Here is a 12,883-nt window from a genome sequence, read left to right as displayed (position 1 = left end):
CATGTTAGGACCGGGCTTGGGAAGTCGTAGATGCCCACGAGCCCAACACAAGATCAACAGGTTGTCGTGTGAGAATTTGGGGCGGCGTTTGGGCACATGTTCTTGAAGACAACACCGGGTTTTAGATACTAGTTAATGTTATAAACAACAGGGCTGATAGCACATATAGAGAGATAATGCATTACAGAAAGAATGTCTTAAATATCATAGCGATCTTGTGCTTACACAAAGTGTGAATCATACGTCGACAAGGCATGACCTCTGCCAAAACATCTGCTGACAACTCAGTTTCCTGGTGACAAAAAGAGGAGGTCACAAAAACAAAAGCAGATGCGGTTTATGTGGATCGAACACATGACCTTCAGATTAAGGATTGAAGTGGACTTCAGTCTGACGCTCTCCCAACTGAGCTAAACCCGCAATTTTTATATTTTAAGTGAAGAAGGGTTTTGATTCATAAGATGCTTATTTGTATTTGCTAGGTGCCCTCTTGATAGCGGTTATCCAACAATGGTTTTAAAATGTTGCGAACAGGCGAGCGGCGGCGGCACTGACACCCGCGTGGTTAGCCGCGCGAGCAGCCGAGTTCATATCCAACATCACTCAGAACAACGGCCTATCTGGAAAACTCCTCAGAGAGTTGGGAGGTCTTGTCTTCCTGTCCTGGTCCCTCTTTCTATGCTCGCATCCCGTCTGATTGAAGTGGATGTAGCTGCTCATCACAACAGGGACGTCCAACGCTTGCAGGTAGGTGATAAACGCTCTTTGAATGGGTTGACCGGGACAGATTTTAACTGCAGCTTTCTGTGATTTCTTGCATAAGATACATGGCTGGTTTAGTGTAGCAGCCCCCAAGACTCTAAATTTCTTGCTTTAATACCTACCTACCCACCACCTTGGAACACCTTGGAACACCAGTTGACGACTATTTTAACACCTCTTCACTATACTTAAACAACCTAATAAGGAAACTTTAACGCATTTTAGCAATTTTTAAGTGTATATAGTCTATCTATTAACACATATAGGCCATCTTTCAATACTTATAGACTATTTATCAATACCTGCAGATTATTTTTAGCACCTATAGATTATCTTTTAATACATATTAGCAAGTTTTAAATACCTATAGACTAATTTTTCACACTTATCAAACTTCATTTAACACCTATAGATGACCTTTTAACTTTCGACTAAGCTATCTTTCAACACCTATTAAGTATCTTCCAATACCTATTCATTAACTTCCCACATTGTATTTATTTTACGTCGTCCAGCTTTCTAAGCTGGAGGGGATCTGGGTCTGTGTTGACTCATGTTTATATGGTGCTGCTGGTGAACATGTCTGGTAGTACTGCCGCCCTTGATATCACCCTGCGCCAGGATGGTGCAGTTATTCATGGTGCCGGTGAAGACCTAAATCATTATCCTAGCACCATCCGGACTGGCCAGCCATACATGCCGGATTTCCAGCCCGGATCTTTGGCTGCATAGTAGCAGCGGCGCCAAACTTCACCAAGTCGCCGTCCATGTTAAGATTATGGGGGGGTCTCGAAACGATAGTTGGTCATGATTGGTGTCCCCTACTGGGCACGGAAGAAAGAGACTGAACTCGAGCATATAACCCATGGGGGGCAGCGCTGTTGTCCACCCAGCTACTTGCTCACATTGCTAAAACCACTCGGTCTCAGCATGAATTGCAAAGCGGCTGGATCTGAAAGAAAGCAGCTGGAGTGTGGGTCTGAAGTCTTTGAATTGGCAGGCATGGCGGGCATGCACTCGCAAGGCGGGCTGATGGGCGGGATTGAGACTCGAAAGTCATGTGGAAGTCTGGCACTCGCCATCAAAAGCTTCATTTCACAAGGACCGGCATCGCCAAAAGAGCAAGAGGAAAGGCCACCTGTACAGTCAGATAGTTTCAAGCGAGGTTAAATCTGAGAGATGGCAGTTGAATTGTGGGTTGTTGAACACGATTCCATAACCATTGAACTGGTAGCCACAGAGGGCTCACACTCCAGAGCGGGGTGATGGGCGGGATCGAAATGCGAAAGTGGTATGGAAGGCTTGCCCTTGCAAAAGCGTCTCGGTCTGAGAGAGAGCAGTTGAATTTTGGATTGTTGAACGGTATCTAAAGCCATTGAACTGGCAAGTAGACGAAGATGATGCCGATTCCTGTGCCTCTACTACCCCTGCCTTACCTGGTCTTCCACCTTGGTGATCGCTCTGTACCGCACTTCCGTAACTTTTTGCTCGTCTGACTGGTGGGCCATTCGTCAGACTGGGCGTACATATTCTGCAATGTGATCGGTAATAGGCCGTGTCAGCCCCGCAAGTTGAACCCGTCCTGATATCATTGGGTTGTGATATGCACAATCATGCAGTCAGTCGTCCCAGTTGATGCCTGATAGGTTGTACCGGTACTGGCTAAACTAGCTGCAGATGTCCATCTGTGAACTGGGTCGCTTCGTCTCCAACTTTGCTCCTCCAGCATCAACCCTCAAGCCCCCGATCCCACCACGCAGGCAACACCACTGGCACCCATCTGCAGCCCTGCTTCTGCTGCCCCCATGCCTCCGTGCTACCAGGAAAATGAGCAATATTGGTCAGTCGACATTTCACATCAGCACCCGCGATGGCTGTTATCTCACCCGTACCTTTTACACTAGCGACAGGAGAGGGATAAAAAGGTTTCTCTTCTCGTCCTGCATACGGCTTGCACCTTTCTTTCTCTCAACAGCCGTTTTTCTTCCTAGCGCCAGTCTCCAAAAAAGCCCCATTTAATACCTCTGTTTTCTGTATCCAGTCTGAGCAACTTTCCACTGAATCTGAATCTCGAAAGCAATTCGACCTCTGTACCTATACAACAATTACATGCCCGAATTTTCAGAGCATCTTATTTGAAAACCAGTCAGGGCTAGCAAAAAATCAAGGTCTACCACCCTCGTGGCCTATCCAGTCTGAGCAAAACTCGTCGTCATGTTTATACCCCCCCTCGCCTCTGCTCGCACGCTTGTGCCGATTCCCTCACAACCATCCTCCCCCGCACCAGCGTTATTCCCCTCATGGTTGCACCTCTCATTAAAAGCCTCGGTTCTGCGGGCCGATAAACCGATATCGTCCTCACTATGGACGAGCCAGTTAACAAAACGATACTCGATGCAAGAACAGAATATCACCATCGGTGTTGTCGTGGGTGTTCTCGTAACAGCTTTCTTGGTGGGCTGCTTTTACTTTTGCCATCGGTACGGCAGATCGATACGGGTAAGGAGGAGGAGCCGGAGTCGAAGGAGAGGAAGCCGCTACGGAAGCAAAGGGAGCCACCTGTCGTTTTCGGCGTCGTCAGGGGAAACTCCTCCGCCGCCACCTCCGCCGCCGCCGCCACCGCCTGCATAACAACATATAAGGGGGAGACCGTAATGGAAAGCAATATTTGTATAATCAGGGTGTAATGGTTATTGGGGTATCTCAGTAAAAAAAGAACGCTATTTGTCTATCGACGTGTCCTGAACATGATATCTCAGAGTATAAAAAGAGCAAAGGAACTGTCCCATCTGTCTCCTGACCCCAGGTGTATGCCTGCCCACAGCCAGAATTGAACTGACGACCTTGTCATTACTAGTGACACGCTCTACCACTGAGCCATGCGGGCTCTCCTCTTAAATTGTTGAAGTTCGAGGTGAGGATTTAGCTGTCATGTAGATGGCTGTGGGTTGCAGTGGAGTGACAGTGGTCAGGGTTGTAGCCTGGAGTAGGTTCGGGGGCTCCGGATTGTGGAGATTATCTGCCTGTATCGGCATGTGGGTTTGGTCGGAAACGCCGGGATGCCTGGGCTAGTAAAGCACCAGAGCTCTATCCGATGTGCTCATGGCTGGCGTCGATTTCTGCCGAAAGAACAGTCTTCTCTTCCCTTCGGAAATACTCGTTCCTAACGAGCCTCAGTTACCTCCCCTTCAGCCGTTCCCGATGTCCAACCTTCCCATCTCGTATGGGTCCCAAGCCTCTCGTCCCCCTTTGGAGAGGCTCTTTCTTACCCTCATCTGGTCTGCGCAACCTTGGGTGCAGGTTGCGCATATTGTGAATCCCCGTTTGTATGCTGGCAAGTGAACCTTCCAGCCTCTGAGCATCTCGTACCAGCTCGTCTCTCACCGCGCATTTCCTGTGGTGGCTTTTTGGACCCGAGTTTGCCAGCCTGCGTAGTGACTCGCTAGCCCCCTGCAGCTCGATCGCTGTAGTCTCCAATGCCCTTAAAAGTTCAACATCCGCCTCGGCTGGGCTCTTGTTGCCTCGGGCATTACGTCCATTCGCTTGAGCAGTTTGTGCGGCCGAAGCAGCAGCCTGCTTGGCCTCCTTTCTTCTCTGTATAAGCTTTTTGGCTCCAAAGGCAACTAAACCGACGACGACTTGGCTGATGACGCCGTGGAAATCACTGTCATTGCGGAAGGATGCGTCGGCAGAGCCGTTGTTGTCTCGGTGTTTGTCTCTGTCTCGGTTGTGGGATGATCTGGACCGTTCACCCGTGGATGTTGTGCTGCCATTGCGGCTTGCAGTACGGGATCTTGAGGAGGTTGGGGCTTTGTTGCTTTCCCTCTCTTGTTGGCGTTGTTTCTCTTCTTGTTGTTGCGCAAGCTTGGTGAGAATGAACGGGAGGGCGACCCGGCCGACTTGAGAAAGTATCTCCCCTGGCTTGAGGCCGTCATTTGTACGTTTGGGTGTTGCTTTCGGCGCACGTCTACTGCGTTGTGATGACATTGTGCTGGGATGGTTGGAGCGGGATTCGGGCCATGATTGACATTGCTCAAGTCACTGGCTTTGTATTCAAGGAATCTCGAGTGACGAGGAAACCCGTTTTCGCGCATGGTTCACTTGACTCTCGCAGCTGTTCGTAGCTTTGGGGTCATGGCGTGTGATGTGGGTTGCGTGTGATTTGGCGCTTTCAGTCAACCACCTCGCGTGACCTCGTGACCGAGCCAACCTTCAACAGAGTCATCAGGCAACCGCACCTCTAAGATGCCAACTGATCCTTGCTAGTCCTGTCTCTTCTCATCTTCTCTGCGCTATCGCGTCAATCATTTGTTCGAGATCAATAAACGGTATCACATGTCGAACCTACAAGATAGCCACCGTCACATCCCCCTTGATTTTTCCCTTGAGCTCAATATCCACATCAAGGTCCATCTCAAGTCTGACTGCCGGAGCACCTCTCGAGTTTGGCGGCTGCCTATCGACTTCTTCCTCTTGTTGTGGTGCTGGGTGCTGGACAAGTTGTTTGGACTGACTGTGCTTCTCCATGTCTGGCAGAGAACGGCTTCCTTTATCTTGCAACATATCGCTGAGTACCTTCGTAAGGGTGAAGAATATTTGCTTCTTCAGAGTGGCTAGGCACGCCCATAAAAGAACGGAGACAGAACACAAGAATCAGAGCGGATGACATCATCGCTTTCCCAGGGGGTTAGGGTTATGAGTGATTAGTAAGCACAAAGTTGACTTCCAGTATGGCCCCACCGCTTCTGAAGCTCCAGATGGAGCTCTCTGGGCTATGCTCTTTATCCCCCGCGATTGCGAATCTCCCCCGTTTTCAAACTTCGAGTGCGCGCGCATCCAAAACCGTTGATCCAATCTCCTCCCTTCCGTCGCTTTTCCATTCGTACACGACTCTTCCCAAAGACCATTACCAATTTCGAAATGGCCGATCAAGTCAAGCACATTAGCTCGCACCAAGAGTTCGACAACCTCCTCGCGTCGAACAAGTATGTCATCGCCGACTTCCACGCCGACTGGTGCGGCCCGTGCAAGCTCATCAGTCCCCACTTTTCCAAGATGGCTTCTACCTTCTCGATCCCCGGCTTTCTTGCCTTTGCCAAGGTCAACGTCGATCACGTACAGTCCGTCGCCCAGAAATACAGCGTCGCCGCCATGCCCACCTTCCTCTTCTTCAAGGAGGGCAACCAGGTTGCCGTCAACGGCCAAGCAATGATCCAGGGCGCCAACCTGCCGAGCTTGAATCTGGCTGTTGAGAAGATGGGGAAGCTTGCCAAGGAGAAGGCTGCCGCCGCCGCCGCTGCCGAGTAATGGCCTGGAGATGGTGGTGGACTGTAGAGATTCCCCCTGTAGTAGTCGACACACACAAATACCTACAACGTCCCAGAACAAGTCTCACATGACCTCGATGCTGTCTTTGCCCTCCGAAACACCGGTAGATCCGCATGCACGCTCCGGCAGGCAGCGGCGGTGTGCTCCCTGGCTGGCCTTCAACGACCTGCCAAAACTCCGAAATCGGCCAGCTCTCCTGAGTAGGCAGGCCATGTCACGGAGAGGGAAGCCGCTCTGTCTGTGTCACCAAGAGCTGGGAATCATAACATGGCGCCATTTGGACGGGTCGTGGGCCTGTTTGCACCCGCCTTTATTGACAGCACTTTGCTGCCAGGAACCGTGTTGCCTCCGGGTAGGTGGCAGCCGTCACTTGTCATCCATGTCGTGTGCGCCCTTGATGGTGTGTAACGGCTTGGTTCAGGGGTCAACAGAGGTTCGCCAGCTACCATGCGGCCATGAGAAAGTCTATTACTTTACATCTTGTCACCTACCATTGGCGTCAACTACCTAATGCTGAACCGGATCTGACCAGAAAGATGCGCCATGAACAAGAACAGAAATGGAAAGACATCCCCCGAACCAAACGGGTATAATGCGTATCACCAGCCAATATCCTCCGAGCGACCCTTTCCAATCATTGCTTATTGTTTCCCTTCCCAAAACAAGTCGACCTTTCCCCCATCCAGCCACTTCTCCATCTCGCCATACATGCGGTCCCAGAGTTCCCCTGACGCAGTGGGCAAGTCCAAGTCGATTTCGTATCCCAGCCTCGCCTGCGCAGCTCCCAAGTATTTATACCCCTTTGGTATCCTCTCAAGCTCTGCCTTGCTGAACCTCGGCGCCGTGAACCCGTCTACCGTTACAACCTTGTCCTTCTCATAAAAGAGCTTCACATACCGCGTCTTCCACTCGTTGTTGGTCGACGCGTTCTTCTCGACGAAAAAAATGAAGCGGCAGTCGCAGTCAACGTCAAACTCGTACTCGCCCTCGGCTTTTGCAGCGTCATGCGGATGAGTGCCGGTAGTACCGTTGGAGCCGTTGGAAGCAGCGTGAGTTCCGTTGCTGTGTTGAGGGGAAAACTTGAAGCGGTGGGTGATGGTGGCCTTCATCTTGCCTATTGCCCGAGTCTTGTCTTTGCCAAGCTCGACGAGGGTACCACACTCGCGATGCATGATAAAGACGTCCTTCTCCTTGCCGGCTTTGGAGATGGAGATGAACTCATCTACCGTGCGTGGGCCAGACCAAGCTATGTCATTGCTGTCAGTACACAGGGGACACAGTGGGGGAGGAAAAAGGCATACTGGTCCAGACGTAGGCGCCCTCCGCTGTGAAGAGATCGCGGTAGTTTTGCCATTCTGAGGCGTCACGATAAACCGGCCAGCCTTTGCAAAGCTCCGAGACGGCGTAACGGTCGAGAAGATCTGAGGCCTGACCATTGATGTGCGAGTAGAGCTTGGTGTGTGGATCCTGGGGGGACGTCATGGTAACTAATTCGAGGGTGCTGTAGGTATGTACTTTGGTGTGAATGCCTGTGATGAAGTGAGACGAGGTAACCTTGGAACTCAGATGTGCTTGACGGTGACGCCAGACAGTGTTGTAGAACTTTGATGAAGTGGTGGCCAGAAACGACAGCTCGTGGAGGCCGAGCAGGGCCTTCTTATACCAGTGTGCTGGTCCAGCTGGTAGATCGCAACCGGCCCTCCAACGTAATCATGACATGAGTTATCTGTCCCGGCGATACTCACCCCTGGCCCGCTGCCAACTGGTCGAAGTGAGTCTATATTTGGGCAGCATGTGCCAAGCCCCCTTCCTGATGGCTGGAGACCTGGACAGGTGTGGCAATCTGCGGTGAAGCCCAGATAGAAGAAAGGTGCGTTGGCAGAATGCAAGATGTTGCGAGTCCGGGACGATAAGATGGCATGAAAATACCATGCCAGTGAGTAAGGGGCTCAAGGGGGGGGGGGTTGGATCAACGCGTCACCGCCGAATTACGGATAATCGCTTTTTTCACCTGGAGCAGCAAGACGAAGGGCGGCAGGCCACAGAAGCAAACAACACGGCACTGTTTCACGGGACAGGTCAGATCCCGCCGAACCGCCCGAGCGGGTTCGAGTCCGTGGCCATTGCAAGCCCGCAAGGTTCTCGGGCAGACCGATCAATCGAGACATTGATGGAATGCCCAGCCGCGAGCCATGTGTCTTGCTGACTGAGCTGTTCTTCGTCTGATAGAATTACTCGGTATGGCCTTCAACTTCCATGTCTGACCAGTCATCCTGGGAGCCCCGCCTTCCTCGAAGCAGGGAGCTTCACCGTTTGTTTGACTATTCGGACAATTGTGTGCGGCTTTGCAAGTGCGGTGAAAACCCCGAATGCTTTCTATTGGTGCGCTGTCAACCCAGGTTAGCGCAACGGCCCCAATGGCCCCAATGACGGCCTTGACAACTAACAGCATCTGGCCATGTTTCTCAATGATGCACGATGCAGCATGTCGCTGCAGGTACCTCCTTGTCATCTCCTGTGGCGGGCCGTAGTCGGAGGAGAAGCCACATTTCCGTAGCCACTCGATGCCGTCTTTAACCTGGTACCTTACCTACAGTTGGACTAGCCAAGATATTTGCTCCCTTCTGGCATTGACCAGCACAGAGTGTGCCTAACAACTCTTTTGCACATCGCGCTGTTATAACTGCAGCTCAACAGAAAGAGCTTCTCGAATCCATCAGGCAAAGGCAGGCACGGGCACCTTGTCTCGGTCAACAAAACAGCAATTTGTTATCCACTTATACGTGCTTCTTACTCGCCGTTACCGCTCATTCTGGCTCTAATGCTCGTCCTTTCTCTTGTCCACATTTTGCAACCCACTAGCATCTTTCCTCGACAGTCATAGCAAGAGCTGTTAACGTAGGTGACCTCAGCGACTCGAAAGAGGCGGAGCTATGGGATCCGGACCATCCCGTCATCAGTGACAACGAGGCACAGGAAGGAGTCACCACAAGTTGGGAACTTATCTCCACAAAAGCCCTCTTCTCGGCAAGATGTGCTGTTTGCAGCATCGCCACGCGAAACAGTCGGGCTTGTGACGTCGCTCAGCCAACCCACACAAGGTCTAAACTGACACGCCAGATATACATTAACTTGCCTCGACACATGTCCATTTGTTCAAAATGTATACTCAGAACTTCAGTGATAACCCAGCCACCGGCAAAGAGGTCACTGGGCTCCAAACTGCGGTGCTTATGTGAGACATCTCAGGTCAACCATCTCGGAGTATATTCCGGTCCAGTGGTAAACAAAGTTTATTCTACCCAGACCATCACCACAATGGCAAAAAAGGGGTAAAAGTGGATCCCCCCTTAACTACCCCTTTTCAGCATATGCTTTGAGACCATTGTCCCGACAAAACCCAGTGCACTGCTCAAGGAAGATTCCTGTCAATAATATCGATCCTCAAATTCGCGCTCGAGTTATACCCATCCACATATCGGTCTCCCCAAGGCTGCATCCAGGTGTCTGTTTTAGTTCTTGTCAGCACACAATACATTCACTTTTTATCTGGCGAAGCTTGGTGAAGGAAAAACTCACTATAAGTGCTCCCCGGCTTCTCCCGGCAAAGCCACACAAACGTCTCGTTCAACGCCTGCTTGAACCCTTCTTTTGGAAACTCGGCCACAACAGCCTGGTACTCCGAAATAGGTATCCCGAACGTGGCTTTCGCTATCTCTGCCGTTTCAAAATCAAGGCTTATACCCTGGCTGACTAGGCGGACGGCGGGCTCTTTGAAGTAGTTCAAGGCTCGTTCGGTGTGCAGAGCGATGGCGTCCCAGACGAGTTGCACGCGGCGTTCATTCCACTTCCTGCCGTGAGGGTGGTCATGGAGAAAGGCACGGGCGGCAATGGCGCCATCTACTTCGAAGCGTCTGTCGGGGGATATGATAGGGGACGATGGGGTTTGGTCCCTGCTTGAGACATCAGAGCCCTGCGCATGAGAAGAACATAAGAAATAGAGATGAAAACAACATACCAACCAAGATCGTGCAACAAAGCTGACACGGCTTGGATCTCAAGATCAATCGTCCGCTGTAGAGTTGCGTTGTTCTTAACCATGAGGGCGCCGAACAGCCACGAGCGCATTACGTGGTTGTAGGTTGTTGAGCTGCTGTGTGCGAGAGCAAAGGCTTGGGCTGAGCGCACGAGGGGGGTGTCAATCACTGTGATGCCCGCAAGTTCGCGGGTTGGATAGCGATGGCTGGTGGTGATTCCTCTTGCCTCATAACGCGGGCCAGAAGTCAAGGGATGGCAGGCAGAAAGTTGGAGATGCAAGATGATCAGGGCCATATGGCCGATGGTCAGGAGCCGGGTCAGCATGTTTTCCGAATACATACGGTACAGTGAATGCCGTTGATGCTTTCAACGCCAACAATGATGGGTCTGCAACATTTATCTAGATTGAATTTCTGACGGGCATCCTCAAGGCGATCCGAGATGACTCGGTATTTTCGTTGCTGCCGAGATTCCACGGATGCTGAAAAGCTATATGACAAATGTTGGCGAGCTATTGCCGGTCACCTTCGGAGCTTCAATACACTCTAATACAACCCGCTCATTTTGACTCATCATAAATCCGAAGGCATCATCCTAATTGGCTGACTCGTTAAGCACCCTGTCGTGGAAGGGATGAACGGTACTCTACAGGGTGACACGAGATTCTGATATGTCATGGTTTGTCCCCAGGTAGGTAGGTAGGTAGGTAGGTAGGTAGGTGTGGATTTGATATCCGACCAGAATCAGAACCACTGTGCATGGTCATCTCCTCCTGGTCAAGTACTAGCGCCTTAGCCAGGAACTCTTCGCTCACGCCATTACCATCTCTGTCATCTTCACTTACATCATCAGAATCTTGACCTAAATGCTGATCACCACAGTACTCGGGGTTCCTGGCCGCAATTCTGACATCGCCTCCCAAATATTGCCAAGTCCTTGTAACGGTCTTGCAGGCCACGACAACGCAAGAAACTTGACTCTAACCGCACAAGGGGTTAGGTACAGTAATCAAAGAGATCGAACAGCCAGTTCCAGAGTTGAGGAATGATTACTTCTTTATATTTTAGACATTTCTAGACTTCGCCAAGTCCACCCTTCGACACATCACACCACACACTCACCGTCCACAGCCCCTCCAGTCGCCTTCCCGGCCCACAAAGCATATTCCTCCGCGGATGAAGCTAGTGTAAAGCTGGTCACAGTAGCACCGAAGAGACCCTGGCTGTCATGCTGGCTCATCTCAGCCTTGTCTGCGCATTCGGCCTCCCCGAACGGCGCGCTCGAGGCATGACACCACCCAAACAGCAGGAACCCACCACTGCTGGGAAACGAGCCGCCTTGCTGCTCCTCTCCGTGGCGCCACTCTCCCAAGCACTTTTCACAACGGAACGAAACCTGGTAGTGCGTTGCGTTCAAGGTGGACGATATTTGAGCGAGCTTGGCGTCACCGTTGTATGGCTCGATGGGGGGACCATAGTCGGACGCCCAACGGAGCGAGGTCAAGATCTCGTCCGGGTTAGAAGGGGAGGGGTAGGCTAACACAAGGAGGTTGGACACCATGCCGCCTCCGAGAGAAACGCCGCACCATCCGGCGGGATCGGAGCAAGTCTTGACGAATGCCAATGTTAATTGACATTTGTAGGGCATGGGAGGTGGCAAAGACTCACGATCAGCCCAACAAACTCATCTGCATCAGCCTCCAATGCGTCTGGGGGTAACGCCACACCAATCGTCACAAAGGGCGTCGGCGACCATGTGTTGAACGTAATGTTGGAGGAGGGGTCGGTGTAGATTTCACTGGTAGGATCGCGCTCTTGGGCGAACACAACCGGTGCCCCTGTGGACCGGTCAGCGCTGACTTGATCAACACGACAAATGGGGGAGAGGGCATACCGAGAGCTGTAATCGCTGCAGCAAAAAGTGAGGTCTTCATGATACAAGTGTTTTCTCTAGGTAGGTAGGTATGTAAACTTCCGAGGTCAAGAAAAGAAAAGGAAAACCTTTAATGACATCTTGAAACGCACCAAAAAAACAGACACAATATCGGCAGCTAAATATCATAAATCACCCTGCGTGATCTTCGTTCAGATCTGAGTCCAAGGATAAGTAAACAACTTGCTCGCCCGCGTCATGCGCTCCTGCACCGTATCTATCTCATTCTGGCTACATGACGTCGCCCTCGGCAAGTTTTTGCATCTCGAAAACGGTATAGATGGGGTATTTACAGAGCCATGAGGAATGACACACTATCGGCATCCATATTAATATTCCACAGCCCTGAATAATACAACCCATCTTATTGGTGCGTATTTCTCGCGGGTGTTTTGACCCCTATCCTGGGCATCCGGGTATTCTGTGATTGGAAACTGCTTCGGAGTCCAAGATCCGAGAATAATCATGTTCACTTGAATGGACATGTTTCAAGGCCATTTGGAGAATGGAAGAGTCGTGGTCAAGTCTGGACAAATATTCCAACAGTGTATTAATTCTCCCCAGCTACAGGATCAACAGCCACAGCCACACCTCGGTTCCTCCCCCTTCCCTCCCCCTAAACGAGAAATTATGCCCAAATCTCACACCCTTCTCTGCGCATATGATTACTATTTTTCCTTTCCTTCTGAAATGCTCATCAAGTATTGCCTCACGCCATGACTCGTAACTCTGTAACAAAAGTCGTGACCAAAAACAATAAAACAGTGAGCTGTGCGCTCAATACAAGAAATTCTAAACCAAAAAGCAAAAAGTCAAAACAAAA

The 12,883-nt window shown here is 51.0% G+C and overlaps 6 protein-coding genes and 2 non-coding genes across 8 annotated transcripts; 1 reads left to right on the top strand and 7 right to left on the bottom strand.

Annotated features, from left to right (window-relative positions):
- Positions 1–331: 331 nt before the first annotated feature.
- Positions 332–420, bottom strand: QC763_0112770. Its single transcript has one exon. It is a non-coding gene; the product is annotated as a tRNA-Phe (tRNA).
- A 3,157-nt stretch (positions 421–3,577) lies between these two features.
- QC763_0112760 lies at positions 3,578–3,649 on the bottom strand. Its single transcript has one exon. It is a non-coding gene; the product is annotated as a tRNA-Thr (tRNA).
- A 290-nt stretch (positions 3,650–3,939) lies between these two features.
- QC763_0112750 (uncharacterized protein) lies at positions 3,940–4,749 on the bottom strand (the record flags this gene model as incomplete). Its single annotated transcript, XM_062906503.1, has 1 exon — positions 3,940–4,749. One exon carries the CDS (start codon positions 4,747–4,749, stop codon positions 3,940–3,942), a length of 810 nt encoding a protein of 269 aa, XP_062762342.1.
- A 275-nt stretch (positions 4,750–5,024) lies between these two features.
- Positions 5,025–5,376, bottom strand: QC763_0112740 (uncharacterized protein; the record flags this gene model as incomplete). The annotated part of the gene is made up of 2 exons (XM_062906502.1): positions 5,111–5,376; positions 5,025–5,049 (listed from the first exon to the last, which is right to left on the bottom strand). The coding sequence occupies exons 1-2, from the start codon at positions 5,323–5,325 to the stop codon at positions 5,025–5,027; spliced, it is 240 nt and encodes a 79-aa protein (XP_062762341.1). The 5' UTR covers positions 5,326–5,376.
- A 306-nt stretch (positions 5,377–5,682) lies between these two features.
- QC763_700210 (uncharacterized protein) lies at positions 5,683–6,069 on the top strand (the record flags this gene model as incomplete). The annotated part of the gene is made up of 1 exon (XM_062915027.1): positions 5,683–6,069. One exon carries the CDS (start codon positions 5,683–5,685, stop codon positions 6,067–6,069), a length of 387 nt encoding a protein of 128 aa, XP_062762340.1.
- Positions 6,070–6,530: 461 nt separating this feature from the next.
- QC763_700220 (uncharacterized protein) lies at positions 6,531–7,953 on the bottom strand. Its single transcript, XM_062915028.1, has 3 exons — positions 7,832–7,953; positions 7,392–7,789; positions 6,531–7,336 (listed from the first exon to the last, which is right to left on the bottom strand). The coding sequence occupies exons 1-3, from the start codon at positions 7,882–7,884 to the stop codon at positions 6,732–6,734; spliced, it is 1,056 nt and encodes a 351-aa protein (XP_062762339.1). The 5' UTR covers positions 7,885–7,953; the 3' UTR covers positions 6,531–6,731.
- A 1,342-nt stretch (positions 7,954–9,295) lies between these two features.
- Positions 9,296–10,668, bottom strand: QC763_700230 (uncharacterized protein). Its single transcript, XM_062915029.1, has 3 exons — positions 10,109–10,668; positions 9,666–10,043; positions 9,296–9,608 (listed from the first exon to the last, which is right to left on the bottom strand). Exons 1-3 carry the CDS (start codon positions 10,465–10,467, stop codon positions 9,503–9,505), a joined length of 843 nt encoding a protein of 280 aa, XP_062762338.1. The 5' UTR covers positions 10,468–10,668; the 3' UTR covers positions 9,296–9,502.
- Positions 10,669–11,045: 377 nt separating this feature from the next.
- QC763_700240 (uncharacterized protein) lies at positions 11,046–12,117 on the bottom strand. The gene is made up of 3 exons (XM_062915030.1): positions 12,022–12,117; positions 11,796–11,965; positions 11,046–11,736 (listed from the first exon to the last, which is right to left on the bottom strand). The coding sequence occupies exons 1-3, from the start codon at positions 12,059–12,061 to the stop codon at positions 11,233–11,235; spliced, it is 714 nt and encodes a 237-aa protein (XP_062762337.1). The 5' UTR covers positions 12,062–12,117; the 3' UTR covers positions 11,046–11,232.
- Between the last annotated feature and the right edge of the window lie 766 nt (positions 12,118–12,883).

This window comes from Podospora pseudopauciseta, assembly GCF_035222475.1.
Source record: "Podospora pseudopauciseta strain CBS 411.78 chromosome 7 map unlocalized CBS411.78m_7, whole genome shotgun sequence".
Classification (NCBI taxonomy): domain Eukaryota; kingdom Fungi; phylum Ascomycota; class Sordariomycetes; order Sordariales; family Podosporaceae; genus Podospora; species Podospora pseudopauciseta.
Note: the sequence above shows the minus strand (reverse complement) of the source record. Positions and strands in the feature narration are given on the sequence as shown.

Coding starts and splice junctions, on each gene's coding strand:
- QC763_700220 (XM_062915028.1), bottom strand. CDS start 7,884: ATGCTGCCCAAATATAGACTCACTTCGACCAGTTGGCAGCGGGCCAGG. Junction 7,790..7,831: donor TGGCAGCGGGCCAGGGGTGA/GTATCGCCGGGA, acceptor ATTACGTTGGAG/GGCCGGTTGCGATCTACCAG. Junction 7,337..7,391: donor GGGCGCCTACGTCTGGACCA/GTATGCCTTTTT, acceptor GCAATGACATAG/CTTGGTCTGGCCCACGCACG.
- QC763_700230 (XM_062915029.1), bottom strand. CDS start 10,467: ATGTATTCGGAAAACATGCTGACCCGGCTCCTGACCATCGGCCATATG. Junction 10,044..10,108: donor TTGTTGCACGATCTTGGTTG/GTATGTTGTTTT, acceptor TGTCTCAAGCAG/GGACCAAACCCCATCGTCCC. Junction 9,609..9,665: donor CCGGGGAGCACTTATAGTGA/GTTTTTCCTTCA, acceptor TGTGCTGACAAG/AACTAAAACAGACACCTGGA.
- QC763_700240 (XM_062915030.1), bottom strand. CDS start 12,061: ATGAAGACCTCACTTTTTGCTGCAGCGATTACAGCTCTCG. Junction 11,966..12,021: donor TGCAGCGATTACAGCTCTCG/GTATGCCCTCTC, acceptor ACCGGTCCACAG/GGGCACCGGTTGTGTTCGCC. Junction 11,737..11,795: donor ATGAGTTTGTTGGGCTGATC/GTGAGTCTTTGC, acceptor GCATTCGTCAAG/ACTTGCTCCGATCCCGCCGG.